Source organism: Anomaloglossus baeobatrachus, chromosome 2, assembly GCF_048569485.1.
Source record: "Anomaloglossus baeobatrachus isolate aAnoBae1 chromosome 2, aAnoBae1.hap1, whole genome shotgun sequence".
NCBI lineage: Eukaryota > Metazoa > Chordata > Amphibia > Anura > Aromobatidae > Anomaloglossus > Anomaloglossus baeobatrachus.
Window position 1 is genome coordinate 512,089,320 of NC_134354.1, and position 24,768 is coordinate 512,114,087.

The 24,768-nt window shown below is 46.3% G+C and overlaps 1 protein-coding gene across 17 annotated transcripts in view; it reads left to right on the forward strand.

Moving 5' to 3' along the window:
• The window catches only part of ABI3BP (ABI family member 3 binding protein), a 566,204-nt gene that overhangs the window by 262,594 nt on the left and 278,842 nt on the right, over positions 1 to 24,768 (forward strand). For all 17 annotated transcript variants that reach the window (XM_075336532.1, XM_075336540.1, XM_075336538.1 and 14 more), the window contains exon 8: positions 185 to 223. In XM_075336532.1, the coding sequence (XP_075192647.1) occupies positions 185 to 223 (39 nt within the window). The remainder of the gene's footprint in view (positions 1 to 184; positions 224 to 24,768) is intronic.

The following is a 24,768-nucleotide window of genomic DNA, read 5'->3' on the forward strand; positions in this document are numbered from 1 at the left end:
GTACACAGCCATAATTATTTAATGATAGTGTTAACTGGAGATATAACCATACATCATAATTACAAAATGAGATAAGGAAAACTTTTTTAAATTTATTTTCATTGCTGAGATTTTTAAAGTAAGAATTTTAGAAATTCTATTTGAGTGGCAGCACAATAATGATTATATTTCTTTATTTTCCCAGGATTTCAGAATATCACTAAATCCACACCATCACCTCCAGGTAACTATTTGGTTACTGTTTCTTTTAATATTATTAAAAAAGAAATGTTTAATTGTATCTGTGTATAAAAATTAAATTGGCATCACAAAAGATAAATGGAAAAAAACATTTATGGTCTTTAACTTACTTAGAATTGCAGAGGTTCCTTCAATTGAGTTCTGTTATTTACCATACAATATATTTTCGGTTCAGTAATTTTTCTCCAATTATATGCTGTCTGCTTGTTCATGTTCCTTCCGTTGCTTTTTGTTGCTTTAAAAAGCTGCATTGGCCTTACATAAAAATGGAATTATAATGTAAGATTGACAATTGCAGTTAAAACAATATAATTTTGTCACCTTATTCATTAGATTTAAAGAGTCGGAGTCGTTGCCTAAACTTTTATATAGTTTATGAGGAAAACAAATGTTTTAGGTTATAATCAAGAAAGCGATTTGGTACATTGTTATTTATAGTCCTATAAAAAGTAAATAGAAAAAAAGCAGTTTCAGACAGGATTTTAATAGTGGTAATGTAGTAGTAACAGGACATTTGGGAAAACAAATCAACTGAGAGCCTCATTCATAAAATCTATTGTACTCTACTGAAGGCTTTTCATTTAAAAAGATGTAGGACCATTATTTCAAAAATGTTTCAGAGTAATGTTGACTTCCAAGGATACCTATGGATACCTATGACATGCTAGAGCCCTGAAGGATAGTCATGACTTTAGAGAGCTATAAGGTGTATGAGTTTATGACCATTTTAGAAAAACGTTAACGCTTTATTAAACAATGTATAAAGTATTTTGAAGTCAATGCCTATTGACTTCAAAATACTTAGAAGAATAACCGTACAGAGTTAATGTGCAGGTCATAGGACATCCATGCAGGTTGGTTCTCCAGAAAGGACTATTTTGCTGAATAAAGAGGTAGGCACTGAGGCAAAAGCTCACAGGCTTGGCTTCAGGAGTGTCAAGATGGCAAAAAATGGGCCTTCAATAGGTAACCAATTGGTTCCATGATATTCCATCGGTGCCCTGCGATCTCGCCAAGGGGAGACTAGAATAAAATGATCGTCTAAAGGAAAGCGAAATGGATCTTCTGCTTAGATACAGTCTCCAGCAAGGGACTTAACAAAGAGATGTCCTTTAGTTGCTTTATCTGAATTGTCTGTAAGGGTAAGTTCACACAGTGCGTTTTTCGCTGTGTTTTTGCGCAGTTTTCGGGTGCGTTTTTGCTCAGAAAACTGCATGACTTTGCTTCCCCAGCAAAGTCTATGAGTTTTCATTTTTGCTGTCTGCACACAGCGTTTTTTTTCAGCTGCGTTTTTGTGGTGCCACAAAAACGCAGCATGTCAATTATTCCCGCGTTTTTCACTGCGCTTTTCATCCATTGAGTGCAATGGGATGTTGAAAGACGCAATGAGAAACGCAAATAGCTGCGTTTTGGTGCGTTTTGGTGCGTTTCTAAGACCAAAAACGCAACTATAAACGCAGGAGGTGGGCAGTAAAGTGACATGTACAGGAAGAGGATTCCTTCTGTCAGTAAATACAGAAGCGTGAATCCTCCCGGTACCGTCACCGCCGCTTCCACCTCCAGTCCTGTGCATGTAGCTGCCGTGCGGCGCCATGTACGGGCAGGAGGTGGAAGCGGCAAAAGTGAACAGTAGAAAAAAAAAAAAGTTATACTCACCTGTCTGCAGCCTCCCGGTGCCATGCCCGCTCCCAGATCTTGTCACGGTATCGCCGCTCCGGGTGTGTGCAGTCTCCCCGGGTACGTATGCCTGCAGGATGCAGGACCTGGCGATGGATCATCTGATTCAGTCACCTGACGCATCAGCTGATCGTAAGTCTCGGGCTGACGCCAGCGGCCGGCCGGCTTCACCTATCAGCGGATGCGTCAGGAGACTTCATCCCTGATTACCGGCAGCTGCTGCAGCGATCGGACGGGATCAGACTCCGCTGCAGGACCTGCCGGTAATCAGCACATAAGTGAGTATTTTTTATTTTTTTTTTTTGCACCGATGCATCTGCTGATTGTATAAACGGCTTTTATACAATCAGCTGATGAGTTATGTGATTCAGGCACTTGATCCTGACACATCATCTGATAGCTTTGCCTTCTAGCAAGCCGATCAGATGATATTGGATCCGGATTGGACGGTGCGGGACCCTTGACCCAGGATTACTGCGGGGGGGGGGGTTCTTTATTTCAATAAAGATGGAGTCACTAATTGTGTTGTGTTTTATTTCTAATAAAAATATTTTTCTGTGTGTTGTGGTTTTTTTATCTTTACTAGAAATTCATGGTGGCCATGTCTAATATTGGCGTGACACCATGAATTTTGGGCTTAGGGCCAGCTGATAATATACAGCTAGCCCTAACTCCATTATTACCCAGCAAGCCACCCAGCATCAGGACAGCTGGAAGAGTTGGATACAGCGCCAGAAGATGGCGCTTCTATGAAAGCGCCATTTTCTGGGGTGGCTGCGGACTGCAATTCGCAGTGGGGGTGTCCAGAAAGCATGGGCACCCTGCACTGTGGATTCCAATCCCCAGCTGCCTAGTTGTACCCAGCTGGACACAAAAATTAGGCGAAGCTCACGTCATTTTTTTTTTAATTATTTCATGAAATAATTAAAAAAAAAAAGGGCTTCTCTATATTTTTGGTTCCCAGCTGGGTACAAATAGGCAGCTGGGGGTTGGGGGCAGCCCGTACCTGCCTGCTGTACCCGACTAGCATACAAAATATGGCGAAGCCCACGTCATTTTTTTTTGGGGGGGGGGCAAAGAAATCCTGCATACAGTCCTGGAAGGAGGATGCTGAGCCTTGTAGTTCGACAGCTGCTGTCTGCTCTCCTGCATACACTATTGGATGGAGGATGCTGAGCCTTGTAGTTCGACAGCTGCTGTCTGCTCTCCTGCATACACTATTGGATGGAGGATGCTAAGCCTTGTAGGTCTGCTCCCTCTGACTCTCCCTCCAGCATACAGTCCTGGATGGAGCATGCTGAGTCTTGTAGTTCTGCAGCTGCAGTCTGCTCTCCCGCATGCACTATTGGATGGAGTATGCTGAGCCTTGTAGTTCTGCAGCTGTCTGCTCTCCTGCATACACTAGTGGAGAATGAAGAACATATTGAAGAAGGAAATGACATCAGACCTTTTTTTTTTGTTAACTGATAAAAAACGCATAAAGAAGCAGTGAGCAAAAACGCAGCAAAACGCAGCAAAAAACGCACCAAATCGCGGCAAAACGCACGCGTTTTTTGCCGCTTTTTTGCCGCTTTTTTTGCCGCGGGTGCGTTTTTGTGCGTTTTTTTGCTGCAAAAACGCACAAAAACGCAGCGTCAAAAAAACGCAGTGTGTGAACCTAGCCTTATAGTGTTGTAGTTGGGGATTTGCCTTTAAATCCTCAAACTTCTTTTTAGCCCAGTATGTAAAAGCTTCAGAGTTCAAGGAAAATATGACCATTTGTTTCAAATATTATATTGTCTATGCACTGTGATCCTTATTGGGGTCATGGAGATGGATAACATATATTTCTTACTCCTTTAGCTAGTGTCTAATACAATAAAAAGGAAAGTCAACTGTTACAGACTCTCAAAAAGTGTTTATTAATGCATACTGCTATAAATGGGGTGCAATAGGAGTAATGTATGGCTCTTTTGGATTTATGCCCCTTTTTCCTCCAATTTTTGGATGCATGTCACTATGCAGGTATGCAGGGCCGTAACTACAACCAGTACAGCCGGGGTACTGCCCCGGGGCCCCAGCCACCCAAGGGGCCCCAAACTGATGGTAAAAAAATTGTATTTTAATACTTTAATTTCTCATAAATACCCAGCTCCTACATTATTCAAGTTTAAAGTTAATAAAAATAACAAAAAGATCCATGAAAGTGCAAGCGTAAATGTTTTTTGTTTGTTTTCTGTAAACGGGGAAACGCTATTTTGCTTAGCAACAGGTGCTCTATGGCAGACAGTAGACTGTTAGCTGATCGTGTGGTGTCGCGCCAGGCAGTCAGCCAATAGTTCAGGCAGCGGCCGCAACGCGACGTGCACTGACACTGAGGTCTTGTTTTGAGAGGAGACAGACAGTCTCAGCAGACACAAATATCTCTGTGACAAATTGTGAGAAGCTCTGCCCCTCTCCAGTCTGCAGGTCTATACTGCTGCGAGGGGGAGGGAGGGGAGAAGGGGGAAGTCTCCATAATCACACATAAAAAACTACTTGAGAAGTACTATGGCTCAAGAAAGACTCAGCAGCTTAGCTTTACTTTGAATTGAGAATGATCGAGCTCAACAGATCAACTTTGACAAAGTAATTGATGAATTCGCTTCTCTGAAAGTTAGGAAACAAATGTTTAAGTAGCTGTTTAAAACTGAACAAATTGGTAATGTTATGTTTAAGTGAACAAAGTTTAAATATATACTGTTTAAAAATACTTAAATTTAATAAACATATACAGTTATTTGAAAATTGTGCAATATTTGGAATTATTTACCTTATTAATTTTCCAAACATATGCACTGAATATTTAACTTCTAAAACTTGCATCATAAACAAAATCTATTAAAGGTCTTGCAGAACGTGGTGAAGCCTGTGTGTTGTATACAACAATGCGTAGCAGGCTTCACCACGTTCCGACCAACCTCTAGTAATTGAAATGTTGAGGGGCCCCACTATGAAGTTTTGCCCTGGGGCCCCGAAGTTTATAGTTACGGCACTGCAGGTTTGATGTCATTATGAGGAAGCACACATGGTGCGATGTGAGTTCCAGAGGTGATTGTGAGCAATGATTGTCCCACAGGATGAAGTGGGGCATGTCAGCAGTGCTGGTCTGCGTTAATTGGCTCAGACGCAAAGGTTCTGGAAGCTCACAACCTGGAAGCGCTTGTGAATGAGTGCAACCTCCACTCACTTCGAGAGCGCGTCAGGATTGGGTCCTTCTAATTGGAGGAGACTTTGTATTCCCCTTTAGTGTTGGTCACTAGAGATAACCCGGAAGTGGTGACTAGAGTTGAGCGCGGTTCGCGGTTCTCCAGTTCGCGGTTCGAGTGATTTTGGGGCTGTTCTAGATCGAAGTAGAACTCGAGCTTTTTTGCTAAAATTCGATAGTTCTAGATACGTTCGAGAACGGTTCTAGCAGCAAAAAGTAGGGCTTTTTACAGCTACAGTGTGCAGGAGCCATCGCTGGCAGCCTGCCACAAGCTGGTAACCAAGATAAACATCGGGTATCCAACCAAAGCGCTTTGGTTAGTAACCCGATGTTTATCCTAGTTACGTGCAGGAAGCCCACACTTCCCCGCTCAGCTCGCTCCGCCCCCTCCTGCCCGCGGCATGTACACACGTACACACACACTCTGCACACACACTCTGCACACATGGTCCCGCTCGGCTTACCTGCGGTGATGAAGTCCCGCCATCCCGACCTCAGCGCTGTCACTGTCCTCCATGGCCACCGCTTATCACATCACCTTCTCTCGCTTCTGACCCGAGACTGACTAGCGGTGACGTCACGGGCCTCTCACGATACTTGGCTGTGAAGGCGGCGGTCATTGAACTCAGTGACAGGGGCTGTCAGCAGTGCTGGAGATCAGCGCAGGTAATGTACCTCGCTGACAGCAGCACTTGTCATGCCCTGCAGTGGCCTGGGCTGACCCATTGATGTTAGCTCAGGTCACTGCATTGCTCTCCCAGCCAATGGGGAACATTCTGCTCTACAATGACTGGGACAGTGCGAATCGTCATGGCAACCCCTTGGATTACACCAGACCTGGATTTGTTTTTCTTTCTAATAAATTGGTTAAAGAGGGAATGTTTTGGGGAGTATTTTTTCAAATAAAAATGTGTTTGTCGTCTATTTTTTTTTATTACTGACTGGGTTGGTGATGTCGGGTATCTGATAGACGCCTGACCTCACCAACCCCAGGGCTTGATGCCAGGAGACATTACACATCTGGTATTAACCCCATATATTACCCCATTTGCCACCGCACCAGGGCGCGGGATGAGCTGGGGCGAAGCACCAGGATTGGCGCATCTAATGGATGCGCCACTTCTGGGGCGGCTGCGGCCTGCTATTTTTAGGCTGGGGAGAGTCCAATAACCATGGACCTCCCTAGTCTGAGAATATCAGACCCCAGCTGTCTGCTTTACCTTGGCTGGTGATCCAATTTTGGGGGGACCCCTACGTGTTTTTTTTTTAATTATTCATTTAATTTAAAATAACAGCGTGGGGTGCCCTCAGTTTTGGATTACCAGCCAAGGTGAGGTTGCCAGCTGTGGTCTGCAGGCTGCAGCCGTCTGCTTTACCCTAGCTGGCTACAAAACTAGGGGGAACCCTATGTCATTTTTTTTTTTCATTTTTTTGGCTAAATACAAAGCTAAGCACCCCTTAGTGCCACATGAAAGGCACCAAAGGGTGCAAAATTACAAAATGCAGGAGAGTGGGACATTATGTGTCTTTCTGCCATTATAATGACAGAAAAGACTGATATGAAGTGCACAAGCACAAGAAAATCACCAGAGCGCTCTACGCTGTTAAAAGCAGTAGAAAATGGCACTGGAGTGAACATGTGACCGCCTCATGTAGGATGAAGCTATGGATCCTGGGTAAATTTATGCATTTACCCTGCTTCAGTTTTTTTGCAGTACACAAAAAAAACGGAAGGCAGACGGATGACAAACAGATGACATACGGACCGTCTACGGAACGGAAACGTATGCCACACGGATGCACCCGTGAAAAAAACCGGACTGTTTTTTGCAGACCGCAAAAATGGATCGGTCGTGTTAATGTAGCCTTATTCTGATCTGCCGTTTATAAACAGCAGGCAGAAATAAGTGAATAGCGCCCCCCAGCGTCAGAAAATCTCCGGGGTTTCAGGGCTAGCTGAGACCCTGGAGATCGTGATTCAGGACGGTTTTTCCGGTCCCCGCTCACGTGATCACAGGTATACACCGTACATCGATGATCACGTTACAGTAAATGACAGCGCCGGTAAAAAATAATTTATCTCCCATCTGGCATGAACAAACATGATAAATCTCCTCCCCGGTCCCCTCCAGTCCCCCGGTGTCGCCAAAGTGCCCCCCCTGATGCCCTCCCAGAACTCCAAGATGGCCGCGCGCACAGCAGCGCGCCGGCCACATTCACCCTACTCCTCTCATTTCTGTCGCATGTATCATGACACATGCGACAGAAAACTCCTCCCCAGGCCCTGCCAGGGCACCCCCTATAACCCCACCGGTGTTCCCCGGTGTCCCACGGTACCTGTGCAGCGTTGATCCCCCGCGGCCCTCTCCTTCACAATAGACGCTGATGCATGCACAGAGCGGCTGTCAGCTCAGCTTCCTGTGTTCAGACACAGTGAGTGGTGGTTATGCATCTGTAAGCTAAATGGGCGGCACGGTGGCTCAGTGGTTAGCACTGCAGTCTTGCAGCGCTGAGGTCCTGGGTTCAATTCTCACCAAGGACACCATCTGCAAGGAGTTTGTATGTTCTCCCCGTGTTTGCGTGGGTTTCCTCCGGGTACTCCGGTTTCCTCCCACACTCCAAAGACATACAGCGCTAAGCGCTATGGAATTAATAACGCTATATAAATGAATAAATTATTATTATTACTGCAATGCCCTGCTCATGAGGTAAGGAACATAATTGATCAGGAGAGCTGATCAGGAGAGCTGGAGTGAACATGTGACCGCCTCATGTAGGATGAAGCTATGGATCCTGGGTAAATTTATGCATTTACCCTCCTTCAGTTTTTTTGCAGTACACAAAAAAAACGGAAGGCACACGGTTGACAAACAGATGACATACGGACCGTCTACGGAACAAAAAAGGATGCCACACGGATGCACCCGTGAATAAAAACGGACTGTTTTTTGCAGACCACAAAAATGGATCGGTCGTGTTAATGTAGCCTTATTCTGATCTGCCGTTTATAAACAGCAGGCAGAAATAAGTGAATAGTGCCCCCCAGCATCAGAAAATCTCCGGGGTTTCAGGGCTAGCTGAGACCCTGGAGATCATGATTCAGGACGGTTTTTCCGGTCCCCGCTCACGTGATCACAGGTATACACCGTATACACGTGATCACAGGTATACACCGTATACACCGTACACCGTACCTCCATTTCCAAATGGAGGGATTTGCTTTTATAGTTGCCCTGCTGAATGACTACCAAACATGAGAGTCCGTTATACGCCACAAGAAAACACATCTAAATAGCGAGCTCTATTGTTAAGTATTCATTCAGCTGGATAACTGGACTTAAAGGGGTATTCCATCTCCAAGATCCTATCCCCAATATATAGTAGGTGGAATAGCAATAATATCAGCAAATACCAATATTTGGAAATGTAGAATAGTTCTCCTGATTAGGCATGCCCTTACCTCATGAGCAGGGCATTGCAGCTTTTGTAGCAACCATTACGACATGGACTCTGCTGCTGTGGACCCGGGGAGAGTGAGTGCAGATTCATTGCACCCACACTCTTCACATGAAGGGTCTGCACTTGTTAGGACCAGGATGACGGGTAGGCCCAGGAGGTGGATCCACTGGACTGAGCACCCCACCGAGGGCAAGGTGCCCGGTAGCCGAAGCACTACGGGTAGCAGGACAGTCCGTTCAGAGGAGTGGGTGTAGAAGTCCCTGGGACCACGGAGTCTCTGAAGGTAGTCCGGGTGACAGAGCGCAGGTTCGGAGGCCGAGATGATGTCAGGCAGGGTCCGAAACCAGCGGAACGGGGAGGTCGGTCACCACACGGATCCAGGGATCGGAGACGGTAGGAACTGAGAGGATGGCGGACAGTCCGTTCGGGGTTCTGGAACCGTCAGGACCGGTTGGCGAGACAGGAGCGGCTCTACAAGAGAGATAGGTAAGTACGAGATAATGGCACAGGGAGACCTGACTCCTAGCTTAGCAAACACGAAGAACAGGCCCCGCCCACTTGGAAAGGAACCCCCTATATACCCTGCACCTGAATCTTCAATATCCTGTTGGAGGACGCTGGCCCTTTAAGAGAGGGTCAATGACCGCGCGCGCGCCCTAATGCGCATGCGCGAGGCCCGGGTGCCAGAAGCCAGAGCAGGGAGTGGTGCACAGGAGGCAGGAGCGCTCAGTATCGCAGATGGGCGCCGGGACCGGGGACCGGGTTGCCTGGAGGACGCAGGTGAGGGAGCATGGAGGCCGTGGAGCGGGGGACGCCTGGCAAAGGAGCCGGGGAGCATGGCAGGGGAGCCGGGGAGCGTGGCAGGGGAGCCGGGGAGCGTGACAGCACTCCTAGAAAATGGGGGATACGTTCCCTGAGTGTCTCCCCCCCATATTCTAGACGGTCCAGAGTTGTCGTGGGACCCCTTTATTTTTTTTCTTACAATAAATTGGAATTGGTGAAAGAGGGAATGTTTTGGGGACTGTTTTTTCAAATAAATTTCTTTTGTCGTTTTTTTTTTGTTAGTACTGACAGTTTATGATGTTGGGTATCTAATAGACGCCATGACATCACAAACTGCTGGGCTTGATGCCAGGTGACCTTACAGCTAGTATCAACCCGATTTATTACCCCATTTGCCACTGCACCAGGGCACGGGATGAGCTGGGGTGAAGCGCCAGGATTGGCGCATCTAGTGGATGCGCCACGTCTGGGGCGCCTGCGGCCTGCTACTTTTAGGCTGTGAAGGCCCAATAACTATGGACCTTCCCACCCTGAGAATACCAGACCACAGCTGTCCGCTTTACCTTGGCTGGTGATCCAATTTGGGGGGGACCATACTTTTTTTGTGTAATTATTAATATTTATAAAATAATTATAAAAAAAAGAGCCTGGGGGGACCTCCACATTGGATCCCCAACCACGGTAAAGCTGCCAGCTGTGGTTTTCAGGCTACAGCCGTCTGCTTTACTCTAGCTGGCTATCAAAAATGGGGGGACCCAACATCATTTTTTTTTTAACTATTTTTTAAATAGAAAAAATTAATGGGCTTTCCTGTATTTTGATTGCCAACCAAGGTAACGGCAGGCAGTTGGGGGTGGCAACCCATAGCTGTCTGCTTTATCTGCGCTGAGAATCAAAAATACTGCGGAGCGCTACGTAATTTTTTTTAAAGATTTATTTTTACAGCACTGTGATGTCCAGCAATCAAAATACAGGGAAGCCCATTTTGTTTTTAGTTATTTAAATAAATAATTAAAAAAAATATATATGGGCTCCCGCTGCATTTTTTGTATTGCTAGCTAAGGGTAATCCAAGCAGCTACTGGCTGCTAACCCCCACTGCTTGGTGTTACCTTCACTGGCAATGGAAAATCCAGGGAAGCATTTTTTATTTTTTTTGCCAAAAAACTACAAAAAAAGGACGTGAGCTTCGCCATATTTTTGTATGCTAGCCAGGTATAGCAGGCAGGTGCTGGAAGAGTTGGGTTGGATACAGCGCCAGAAGATGGCGCTTCTATGAAAGTGCCATTTTCTGAGGCGGCTGCAGACTGCAATTCGCAGCAGTGGGGCCCAGAAAGCTCAGGCCAACCTGTGCTGCGGATTCCAATCCCCAGCTGCCTAGTTGTACCTGGCTGGACACAAAAATGGGGCGAAGCCTACGTCATTTGTTTTCTAATTATTTCATGAAATTCATGAAATAAAAAAAAAAATGCTTCCCTTTATTTTTGGTTCCCAGCCGGGTACAAATAGGCAACTGGGGGTTGGGGGCAGCCGTACCTGCCTGCTGTACCTGGCTAGCATACAAAAATATGGCGAAGCCCACATCATTTTTTCAGGGGGCAAAAAACTTCTGCATACAGTCCTGGATGGAGTATGCTGAGCCTTGTAGTTCTGCAGCTGCTGTCTGTCTGTATGGAGAAGAGCAGACAGCAGCTGCAGAACTACAAGCCTCAGCATACTCCATCCAGGACTGTATGCAGAAGTTTTTTGCCCACCAAAAAAATGACGTGGGCTTCGCCATATTTTTGTATGCTAGCCAGGTACAGCAGGCAGCCACGGGCTGCCTCCAACCCCCAGTTGCCTATTTGTACCCGGCTGGGAACCAAAAATATAGGGAAGCCCGTTTTTTTTAATTATTTCACTTATTTCATGAAATAATTAAAAAAAAAACGACGTGAGCTTCGCTCCATTTTTGTGTCCAGCCGGGTACAACTAGGCAGCTGGGGATTGGAATCCGCAGCACAGGTTAGCCCGAGGTTTCTGGGCGCCTCTGCTGCGAATTGCAGTCCGCAGCCGCCCCAGAAAATGGCGCTTTCATAGAAGCACCATCATCTGGCGCTGTATCCAACTCTTCCAACAGCCCTGGAGCCGGGTGGCTTGTTGGGTAATCATGAGTTAATACTGGCTTTGTTTTACTAGCTAGTATTAAGCCAGAGATTCTTAATGTCAGGCACGTTTGACCCAGCCATTAAGAATCTCCAATAAAGGGTTAAAAAAAAGACACCACACAGAGAAAAAATACTTTAATAGAAATAAATACACAGACACATTAGAGACTCCATCTTTATTACCCCCTGTCAGCCCTCCACGATCCATGGTCTTCTGTCTTTCTCGTTCAACAAATGCAGCTCTGCTACATCACTGCTGAATGGGGGAAGACGCTGCTTCCCGTGCAGAAATCACTCCGTGATGGCTGCACGGAAAGCAGCTTGCAGCCTTCATGGAGAGAGAGATCAGTGCTGCTGGCGGTGACAGACGCGTTACCATAGCAACAGGGCTCCGATCATGTGATTCCCGGAGCCGCGGTTAGCGGTGACGTCACCGCTAACTGCGTTGCTATGGCAACGGTGATCTCCGTTAATGACCGGCTGTGTCAGCCGGTCCCTAACGGAACGGGGAGTCGACCGTGTGCTACAGCATGTCGCCGGTACACGGCGATACACAAATGTGCACCGTGTACCGGAGAGATGCACTCGCAGGTCCTACATGACGCGTCATAGTCATGTGACCAGTCTGTAGCCAATGAGATAATAGCCACGTGACTGGTCACATGGCTATTTTGACATCACGATAGGTCCTGCATCACTGCTGGCAGTGCCGGTCACCGGGAGGATTCAGCGATCATCGGATGGAATAGCGGCAGGAGACAGAGTGCAGGAGGGATCGCGGGGACCGCTAAGTGTTATGGCAATGTTTATTAACTGTATGTGTACATTTATAATGCATTTTTATGTGTTTGTGATTGCCTCCCATTATAGCCTATTGGTTCGAGTTCGGTTCGTCGAACGTTCGACGAACCGAACTCGAACGGGACCTCCGTTCGGCGAACCGACCTCAAGCCAAACCGCGACCGGTTCGCTCATCTCTAGTGGTGACCTCTCTAAACTGGCGCGAAATCCAGTAGGAATCATAGTGGATAACAATTGAGACATACCTGTTGGAGTAAGTGGATGAATAAAAATACACATGTGCTATGAATGATGCAAGTACGTAGGTATATGTGTGTGTGTGTATATATATATATATATATATATATATATATATATATATATATATATATATATATATATATACAGACCAAATGTTTGGACACGTCTTCTCATTCAAAGAGTTTTCTTTATTTTCATGACTCTGAAAACTGTAGATTCACATTGAAGGCATCAAACCTGTGAATTAACACATGTGGAATGAAATACTTAACAAAAAATTGTGAAACAACTGAAAATATGTCTTATATTCTAGGTTCTTCAAAGTAGCCACCTTTTGCTTTGATTACTGCTTTGCACACTCTTGGCATTCTCTTGATGAGCTTCAAGAGGTAGTCACCAGAAATGGTTTTCACTTCACAGATGTGCCCTGTCAGGTTTAATAAGTGGGATTTCTTGCCTTATAAATGGGGTTGGGACCATCAGTTGTGTTGTGCAGAAGTCTGGTGGATACACAGCTGATAGTCCTACAGAATAGACTGTTAGAATTTGTATTATGGCAAGAGAAAAGCAGCTAAGTAAAGAAAAATAAGTGGCCATCATTACTTTAAGAAATTAAGGTCAGTCAGTCCGAAAAATTGGGAAAACTTTGAAAGTGTCCCCAAGTGCAGTAGCAAAAATCATCAAACACTACAAAGAAACTTGCTCACCTGAGGACCACCCCAGGAAAGGAAGACCAAGAGTCACCTCTGCTACGGAGGATAAGTTTATCCGAGTCACCAGCCTCAGGAATCGCAGGCTAACAGCAGCTCAGATTAGAGACCAGGTCAATGCCACACAGAGTTCTAGCAGCAGACACATCTCTAGAGCAAATGTTAAGAGGAGACTTTGTGCAGCAGGCCTTCATGGTAAAATAGGTGCTAGAAAACCACTGCTAAGGACAGGTAATATGCAGAAGAGACTTGTTTGGGCTAACGAACACAAGGAATGGACATTAGACCAGAGGAAATCTGTGCTTTGTTCTGATGAGTCCAAATTTGAGATCATTGGATCCAACCACCGTGTCTTTGTGCGACGCAGAAAAAGTGAACGGATGGACTCTACATGCCTGGTTCCCACCATGAACAATGGAGGAGGAGGTGTGATGGTGTGGGGGTGCTTTGCTGGTGACACTGTTGGGGACTTATTCAAAATTGATGGCATACTGAACCAGCATGGCTACCATAGCATCTTGCAGTGGCATGCTATTCCATCCGGTTTGCGTTTAGATGGACCATCATTTATTTTTCAACAGGACAATGACCCTAAACAAACCTCCAGTCTGTGTAATGGCTATTTGACTAAGAAGGAGAGTGATGGGGTGCTACGCCAGATGACCTGGCCTCCAGTCACTAGACCCCAATCAAGATGGTTTGGGGTGAGCTGGACCACAGAGTGAAGGCAAAAGGGCCAACAAGTGCTAAGCATCTCTGGAAACTCCTTCAAGACTGTTGGAAAATCATTTCCGGTGACTACCTCTTGAAGCTCATCAAGATAATGCCAAGAGTGTGCAAAGCAATAATCAAAGCTAAAGGTGGCTACTTTGAAGAACCTAGAATATAAGACATATTTTCAGTTGTTTCACACTTTTTTGTTATGTATTTCATTCCACTTGTGTTAATTCATATAGTTTTGATGCCTTCAATGTGAATCTACAATTTTCAGAGCCATGAAAATAAAGAAAACTCTTTGAATGAGAAGGTGTGTCCAAACTTTTGGTCTGTACTGTGTGTGTGTGTGTGTGTGTGTGTGTGTGTGTGTGTGTGTGTGTGTGTGTGTGTGTGTGTGTGTGTATATATATATATATATATATATATTTATATATATACATATATGTGTATAATATATATATATATATTGTGAGGTAGCAGTGTTGTTTGGGCAAAAACGTGAGGCAGTGAGGCAGCAGCGTGTTCACACCAACAGTCTATTTATTGTTGCAGCATAAATAGATCCAATTTCCCACAGTCAAAGTCTCTTCCGGATCACAGCCGGTGCATATAGACAAATTCTTTGCATCAAAAACTCTTGTTACCTTAGGACCCCGATAACCGCAGGGATCTGTATAAGGTTCTCCTAGGCTGACACTCTTGGCCTGTGTTCACTCCACACAGAGCCAGCCCAGCTCACACCGCATGTGTTAGCTTCACCAAGCCTGGCTCTCAACTGAGACACACCCTGCTGTGCTCTGCATGATTTTAAATGAAAATGCCGGACATGAGGATTGCTACAAAACCTGGACTGGGAGGAGGGATCTGTCTCCCTGTTACCCTTTGTGCTATACTCCCAGTAATAGCTATAGCAAACTCAGAGGGTTTCCAGACACATTCTGGGGGACACATAGCGGTCTTCAAATATTACCCCTGTCACTGCCTCACATATCCCCCCCTCAGTTCAAACGGGCGGGGTTGAACTTTTGCCAACATACATGGACCTCTGGACAGGGCATCTGCATTGCCCTGCAACCTACCAGCCTGGTGTTCCACAGAAAAGTGAAAGTTCTGCAAGGAGAGAAACCACCTGGTGACTCTAGCATTTCTCTCCTTAGCATTCCTCATCCAGACCAAAGGGGAGTGGTCTGTCACCAGGCGAAAGTGTCGCCCCAGCAGGTAGTAGCGTAGGGATTCCAGAGCCCATTTTATGGCCAGGCACTCCTTCTCCACTACGCTATAGTTCTTCTCTGCCGGGGTGAGTTTTCTACTCAAATAGGTGACCGGGTGCTCTTCTCCATCTACCTCCTGGGACAGAACCGCACCCAGACCCACCTCAGAGGCATCTGCCTGTACTATAAACTCCTTTTGAAAGTCAGGGTTGACAAGGACAGGCTGACCACATAGGACTACCTTTAGCACCTGAAAGGCTTCCTCTGCTTGTGTATTCCAGTGGACCATGACCGACTTCTTCCCTTTTAAAAGATCGGACAAAGGCGCCGACCGTCCAGCAAAATTGGGTATGAATCGTCGGTAATACCCCATTATACCTAGAAAGGCTCTTACCTGTTTTGTGGTAAGGGGACGAGGCCAGTTTTGAATGGCTTCGATTTTGTTTACTTGTGGCTTGATAACCCCTTGCCTATCACATAGCCCAAGTAACGGACTTCTTTGAGACCCATAGCACATTTGCTTGGATTCGCCGTCAGACCAGCCGCTCTGAGCGAATCCACTACCGCTTGTACCTGAGATAAGTGGGTGCTCCAGTCACTGCTATAGATGATGATGTCATCCAAATATGCGGAGGCATATGGTTGATGGGGTTCTAACACTATGTCCATTAATCTCTGAAACGTGGCCGGAGCCCCATGTAAACCAAATGGCAAGACGACATAGTGATAGAGCCCCCCTGGCGTGACAAAAGCGGTCTTTTCTTTTGCCGCCTCTGTCAGCGGCACCTGCCAGTAACCTTTAGTGAGATCGAGAGTCGTGAAGTACTGGGCCCGTCCAAGTCTCTCTATCAGCTCGTCGACCCTGGGCATGGGATACATATCAAACTTCGATACCTCATTTAACTTTCGGAAGTCATTACAGAATCTTAAAGAACCGTCTGGTTTCGGGATCAGCACAATGGGACTGGCCCATTCGCTCGTGGATTTTTCAATAACCCCTAGTTGGAGCATCTTTTTTACCTCCTCCGCAATGGCTTGCCTACGAGCCTCTGGTACCCGGTATGGCCTCAGGCGTACCCTTACTTGAGGCTCGGTGACAATATCATGGTGGATTACGGTTGTTCGGCCGGGTAGGCTTGAGAACACATCCGTATTCCGCTGCACTAATCTCCGAGACTCCCGTCTCTGCTGTTTTGAGAGAGAATCCCCTATCCTTACTCCCAATTCATCATCAGGGGACTCCTCTTTTGTTGATGTCAAGGCACCTGAAAAGGTTAGGTCCAACGTTACGTCAGCCACCATACATTCCCTGTCTTTCCACGCCTTCAGCAGGTTTACATGGTAGATTTGCTCTGGTTTTCTTCTACCTGGCTGATACACTTTATAGTTTACTTCCCCCACTTTCTCCCGGATCTCATAGGGACCTTGCCATTTGGCTAAGAACTTACTTTCTGCAGTAGGTATTAGGACTAAGACACGATCTCCCGGTTTAAAAGACCTGATGGAGGCCTTTCTATTATACTGAGTACTTTGGGCTGCCTGAGCATCCAGCAAATGCTCTTTAACAATGGGCATTATTGCCGTGATACGATCCTGCATACCCATAACGTATTCCACTGTGCTTTTGTGAGGGGTGGGCTCCTGTTCCCAAGTTTCCTTAACTATATCCAGCAGTCCCCGCGGATGTCTGCCATACAGTAACTCAAATGGCGAGAACCCGGTGGAAGATTGTGGGACCTCGCGGATAGCGAACATTAAATAGGGCAATAACATGTCCCAATCTTTCCCCTCTTTGGAGACCACCTTTTTCAACATAGCCTTTAGAGTTTTATTAAAACGTTCCACTAGACCATCAGACCGGGGATGGTACACCGACGTGCGTAGCTGCTTGATCTGGAGGAGTTTGCACAGTTACTTTGTAATTTTAGACATAAAGGGAGTGCCCTGATCGGTCAGGATTTCTTTGGGTAACCCCACGCGACAGAACATAGCAAACAACTCCCGAGCAATAAGCCTCGCCGAGGTGTGACGTAGTGGAATGGCCTCCGGATAACGTGTCGCGTAATCCATCACTACCAGGATGTGCTGGTGACCACGGGCTGATTTCACAATGGGTCCGATCAGATCCATAGCAATCCGCTCAAAAGGCACCTCTACAATGGGTAAAGGTATCAGAGGACTACGGAAACGGTGCGTTGGTGCGGTCAACTGACAAACTGGGCAGGACTCACAGAACCTCTTAATTTCTGCGCCGACCCCTGGCCAGTAAAACCGCTGAAACATGCGTTCCCGCGTTTTCTCTTCACCTAGGTGCCCACTCATTAGGTGGTTATGAGCCAATTCCAAGGTCTGACGGCGGTACTGCTGAGGGACCACCAACTGTTCCACTATTTCCCCCCGGATTGTATCAACCCGATAGAGCAACTCTCGCTTTAGAGCCATGTAGGGAGTTTCCAGCCTGGCACCAGGCCGCTGGGGTACCCCATCAATTACCTGTACATTTCCACATCCAGGAGCCAATGTGGGGTCCCGGAGCTGTGCTGTTCCGAAATTATCTGGAGACACGTTCAACTCCGGGATTGCCTCGGGTGGCTCAACCTCTCCTGCCATTACCTCTAGGGGGAACCTGGCAGGGTTACACTCTGTCCCTATACTGGTGACCCCTACGGCAGGTATCCCTGAGTCGGGATCGTCCGGCTCAGGGCCTGGTTCAATCATACACCTCGGAGGGCTAGGTCGCCTCCCACATAATGTCCAGAACAGGGGCAAGTCTCTTCCCAAAATAACAGCATATGGAAGTCTTTTCATCACCCCCACTTCATGTTGTACCTCTCCACACTAGGTAGCAATGGTGACCCTTTCCATAGGGTATTCACGTAGGTCTCCATGAATACAAAGTACCCCTACTTTATGTCCCGTAGGGTTTTCCCTGGAGACCAAGGAGGCATGTACAAGAGTCACTAAACTTCCTGAGTCCAACAAAGCCTCTGCTGTATAGCCATTAACACGTACTTTGCAGAGATGGGGCTCCTCCCCCATAGTAACAGTGCTTACGATACAAACAGTATGGGCATACATTGATACCCGGCGGGGGTACCAGCAGTCCATGGGTTCTGATGTGAGTGGGCATTGTGCCATCACATGCCTGAGCTGATGGCACCGCCAGCACATAACAGCAGAGGTGTCCCTGTTTCGGGTGTCTGACTTTGGGGAACCGGGACTCCTGCTGACCTTAGTCTGGGGTTTACTCTCTGCCAGGGCTGAAGACGGGGCAGCACCCGAGGAGGGACGGGAGTCTTTTACCAACTGTGAAGGGGCCGTATCCCTACGGAGTGCCCGCCGTGAAGCAGAGTCCCGGACCAACTCCTGGGCAGCTGTGTAGCGTTCCACCAAATTCACTAGCTGGTCTAGGGTACCGGGGTCCCCCTGTCCCACCCACCGTTGAATGGGGGCTGGCAAAGTCCGCACAAACCGTTCAATCACCACCCGCTCAATTATCTGTCCGGGGTTCAAGGTCTCCGGCTTCAGCCATTTTTTTACAAGGTCCAGTAAGACATGGGCCTGTGAGCGTGCAGGTTTTCCTGCCTCAAAGGACCACTGATTCACTCGTTGGGCCCAGAGATAAGTGTTAACCCCCATTCGTGCAAGGATCTCACCTTTCAGTGTGCCATAGTCCTTGGCATCCTCCGTGCTGAGATCCAGGTAGGCTTTTTGGGGTTCACCTACCAAGAACGGGGCCACGACATCAGCAGTCCTCTCAAACACGGAGAGAAAGGCTTCTCGGTCATCCTCTGCACTCATCCTCGTAAGTGCTGCCCTTACTCTGTCCTGGGCCGCAGGAAGGACTGGATGACCTGGAGTTACCGCTGGGAGCGCTTCTCGCAGAGCAGAAAGCTGCTTAGCCAACAAGCTGTTTGTCTCCTGTTGCTGAATGAACGCCCGCTGGAGCTGGACATTGGTTTGTTGCTGCTGAGCATTAGCCTGGGCCAGCTGCTTTACAAGATCCTCCATGGTGGCTGCTGAGTTAAACTGTAACTTTGCAGGCTTGATCATAAACATGTGAAAACTGGGTTGTTGCCCCTAGCAACCAGGCTGCAACGCCTGCAGGCTTCGTGGACCCGCCGATCCACCGCAAACAGTCAGTAGAAAAAAAATATTTTTTTTTCTTCCGGGTAAGTACCTCTTAGGCCATTGCCCTTAACAACCAGGCTGCCATGCCCGCATTCTCCACCATAATGTGAGGTAGCAGCGTTGTTTGGGCAAAAACGTGAGGCAGTGAGGCAGCAGCGTGTTCACACCAACAGTCTATTTATTGTTGCAGCATAAATAGATTCAATTTCCCACAGTCAAAGTCTCTTCCGGATCACAGCCGGTGCATATAGACAAATTCTTTGCATCAAAAAGTCTTGTTACCTTAGGACCCCGATAACCGCAGGGATCTGTATAAGGTTCTCCTAGGCTGACACTCTTGGCCTGTGTTCACTCCACACAGAGCCAGCCCAGCTCATACCGCATGTGTTAGCTTCACCAAGCCTGGCTCTCAACTGAGACACACCCTGCTGTGCTCTGCATGATTTTAAATGAAAATGCCGGACATGAGGATTGCTACAAAACCTGGACTGGGAGGAGGGATCTGTCTCCCTGTTACCCTTTGTGCTATACTCCCAGTAATAGCTATAGCAAACTCAGAGGGTTTCCAGACACATTCTGGGGGACACATAGCGGTCTTCAAATATTACCCCTGTCACTGCCTCACAATATATATATATACAGTTAGGTCCAGAAATATTTGGACAGTGACACAAGTTTTGTTATTTTAGCTGTTTACAAAAACATGTTCAGAAATACAATTATATATATAATATGGGCTGAAAGTGCACACTCCCAGCTGCAATATGAGAGTTTTCACATCCAAATCGGAGAAAGGGTTTAGGAATCATAGCTCTGTAATGCATAGCCTCCTCTTTTTAAAGGGACCAAAAGTAATTGGACAAAGGACTCTAAGGGTATGTGCGCACTAGGCGTTTTTTTCACGCTGCGTTTTTATGTGCGTTTTTGTCTAAAAAACGCACCCGCGGCTAAAAAACGCGGCAAAAACGCATGCGTTTTTGCCGCGATTTGGTGCGTTTTTTGCTGCGTTTTTGCTCACTGCGTTTTTAATCAGTGCACAATGCCATTAAAGATTGTTGATGAAAAAAAAAAGGTCTGATGTCATTTCCTTCTTCAAAATGTTCATTGTATGCAGGAGAGCAGACAGCTGCAGAACTAGTGTATGCAGGAGAGCAGACAGCAGCTGCAGAACTCCAAGTCTCAGCATCCTCCATTCACTAGTGTATGCAGGAGAGCAGACAGCAGCTGCAGAACTACAAGTCTCAGCATCCTCCATTCACTAGTGTATGCAGGAGAGCAGACAGCAGCTGCAGAACTACAAGTCTCAGCATCCTCCATTCACTAGTGTATGCAGGAGAGCAGACAGCAGCTGCAGAACTACAAGTCTCAGCATCCTCCATTCACTAGTGTATGCAGGAGAGCAGACAGCAGCTGCAGAACTACAAGTCTCAGCATCCTCCATTCACTAGTGTATGCAGGAGAGCAGACAGCAGCTGCAGAACTACAAATCTCAGCATCCTCCATTCACTAGTGTATGCAGGAGAGCAGACAGCAGCTGCAGAACTACAAGTCTCAGCATCCTCCATTCACTAGTGTATGCAGGAGAGCAGACAGCAGCTGCAGAACTACAAGGCTCAGCATCCTCCATCCAGGACTGTATGCAGTTTTTTGCCCAAAAAGAAAAAAAAAATGACATGGGCTTCGCCATATTTTTGTATGCTAGCCGGGTACAGCAGGCAGGTACGGGCTGCCCCCAACCCCCAGCTGCCTATTTGTACCCGGTTGGGAACCAAAAATATAGAGAAGCCCTTTTTTTTAATTATTTCATGAAATAATTAAAAAAAAAAAATGACGTGGGCTTCGCCTAATTTTTGAGTCCAGCCGGGTACAACTAGGCAGCTGGGGATTGGAATCCACAGTGCAGGGTGCCCATGCTTTCTGGGCACCCCCGCTGTGAATTGCAGTCCGCAGCCACCCTAGAAAATGGCGCTTTCATAGAAGCGCCATCTTCTGGAGCTGTATCCAACTCTTCCAGCTGCCCTGAAGCCGGGTGGCTAGCCGGGTAATAATGGAGTTATGGCTAGCTGTATATTATCAGCTAGCCCTAAGCCCGAAATTCATGGTGTCACGCCAATATTAGACATAGCCACCATGAATTTCTAGTACAGATAAAAAAAAACCACAACACACAGAAAAATATTTTTATTAGAAATAAAACACAACACAATTAGTGACTCCATCTTTATTGAAATAAACCCCCCTCCGCAGTAATCCTGGGTCAGGGTCCCGCGCCGTCCAATCCGGATCCAATATCATCTGATCGGTTTGCTGGAAGGCATACCGATCAGATGATCTGTCAGGTTCAAGGATGTGAATCACATGACACATCAGCTGATTGTATAAAAGCCGATTATACAATCAGCTGATGCATCAGTAGAAAAAAAAAAAAAAAATAATACTCACTTATGTGTTGTGCTGATTACCGGCAGCTCCTGGAGCGATCGATTGGACAGGAGTCTGATCCCGTCCGATCGCTGCAAGAGCTGCCGGTAATCAGCTGATGAAGTCCCCTGACGGCAGGATCAGCTGATAGCCGGCCGGGCGCGAAAAAGCCGGCGAGACTACGATCAGCTGATGCGTCAGGTGACTGCATCTGGTGATCCACCGCCAGGTCCTGCAAGCAAGGTCCTGCCCCGGGGAGACTGCACACAGGCAGAGCGGCGGGACCGGGAGGAGATGGGCGCGGGCATGGCACCGGGACCCTGCAGACAGGTGAGTATATATGACATTTTTTTTTTTTCTACTGTTCACTTTTGTTTTCGCCGCTGCCTCCACCTCCCGCCCAGACATGGCGCCGCACGGAGCTGACATGCACAGGACGGGAGGTGGAAGCAGCGGTGACGGTACCGGGAGGATTCACGCTTCTGTGTTTACCAACAGAAGGAATCCTCTTCCTGTACACGTCACTGTAGTACCCACCCCTTGCGTTTATAGCTGCATTTTTAGTCATAGAAACGCGGCTATATGCATTTTTCATTGCGTTTTTAACATCTCATTGAATTCAATGGGTGAAAAACGCAGTGAAAAACGCAGAAATAATTGACATGCTGCATTTTTGTGATCACCACAAAAACGCAGCTAAAAAAAAACGCTGTGTGCGGACAGCACTTATGAAAACCCATTGACATTGCTGGTGAAGCAATGTCACTGCGTTTTCAGCACAAAAACGCGGTAAAAAACGCCGCTAAAAACGCGGCAAAAACGCCTAGTGCGCACAAGGCCTCTAAGGGCTGCAATTAACTCTGAAGGCGTCTCCCTCGTTAACCTGTAATCAATGTAACAGTAAGCAGGAATACAGGTACAGAGTCATACGTAACGTGCATGTACACTAATGCCCGAAGCCTCACAAATAAGGTGGAGGAATTAGAATTAATATTGTTGGAAGAAAATTATGATTTAGTGGGGATATCAGAGACATGGCTGGATGAGAGCTATGACTGGGCTGTTAATTTACAGGGTTATAGCCTATTCAGGAATGACCATACAAATAAGCGAGGGGGAGGTGTGTGTCTATATGTAAAATCATCCTTAAAACCCATCCTGCGTGACAACATATGTGAGGGTACTGAGAATGTAGAGTCCCTATGGGTGGAGATAAGGGGGGGAGAATGAATAATAAAATACTGATAGGGGTGTGTTATAAGACGCCGAATATTATGGAAGAGGTAGAGAATCTCCTCCTAAAGCAAATTGATAAAGCAACGAGTCTCGGAGAGGTAATTATTATGGGGGACTTTAACTATCCTGATATAAATTGGGGAACAGAAACTTGCAGTTCCAGCAAAGGAAATAGATTTTTGATAACAATGAAAGATAATTACCTTTCACAAATGGTACAGGACCCCACAAGAGGGGGAGCAGTACTAGACCTTGTACTAACCAATAGGCCAGACCGCATATCAAATATACAAGTTGGGGGTTACTTGGGGAATAGTGATCACAAAATAATAAGTTTTCATGTATTTTTTAGTAAGATGTATAGTAGAGGGGCTACAAGGACATTAAACTTCAGGAAAGCAAATTTTAAACGGTTGAGAAATGATCTTAGTGCAATAAACTGGGATGATGTACTAAGTAATAAAAGTACACAAAGCAAATGGGAGACTTTTATGAGCATCCTGAATAGGGCTTGTGCAGAAAATATACCCTATGGGAACAAACATGCTAGAAATAGGAGGAAACCCCTATGGCTAAATAGAGCTGTAAGGGAAGCAATAAAAGAAAAACAGAAAGCCTTAAAAGAATTAAAGAGGGTAGGTAGTGATGAGGCATTATATAATTATAGAAAATTAAATAAAATATGTAAAAAGCAAATTAAGTTAGCTAAGTTTGAGACAGAGAGACTCATTGCGAGAGAAAGTAAAAATAATCCTAAAATATTCTTTAACTACATAAACAGTAAAAAACTGAAAAGCGATAGTGTTGGCCCCCTTAAAAATAGTCTTGGTGAAATGGTGGAAGGGGATGAGGGTAAAGCCAACCTGCTGAATGACTTTTTTTCTACGGTTTTTATACAAGAAAATGCCATGGCAGATGACATGACCAGTGATACCATAAATTCACCCTTGAATATTACCTGCTTAACCCAGCAGGAAGTACGCCGCCGCCTCGAAATCACTAAGGTTGACAAATCTCCGGGCCCGGATGGCATACACCCCAGAGTATTACAGGAATTGAGTTCTGTGATAGATAGACCATTATTTTTAATCTTCTCAGATTCCTTAATAACAGGGTCGGTACCGCAGGACTGGCGCATAGCAAATGTGGTGCCAATATTCAAAAAGGGGACAAAAACTGAGCCGGGAAATTATAGGCCGGTAAGTTTAACCTCTACGGTTGGTAAAATCCTTGAGGGTTTCTTGAGAGATGCTATACTGGAGTATCTCAAGAAAAATAACCTTATGACAGAGTATCAACATGGGTTTATGAGGGATCGATCCTGTCAAACTAATTTGATCAGCTTCTATGAAGAGGTAAGTTCAAGCCTGGACCAGGGAAATGCAGTGGATGTTGTGTATATGGACTTTTCAAAAGCTTTTGATACGGTGCCACACAAAAGGTTGGTACATAAAATGAGAATAATGGGGATAGGGGAAAATATGTGTAACTGGGTTAAAAACTGGCTCAGTGATAGGAAACAAAGGGTGGTTATTAATGGTACGTACTCGGACTGGGTCTCAGTTCATAGTGGGGTACCACAGGGGTCAGTATTGGGCCCGCTTCTTTTCAACATATTTATAAATGACCTTGTTGGGGGCATGCGGAGTAGAATTTCAATATTTGCAGATGATACTAAACTCTGCAGGGTAATCAATACAGAGGAGGATAATTTTATATTACAGGGAGATTTATGTAAATTGGAGGATTGGGCTGAGAAGTGGCAATTGA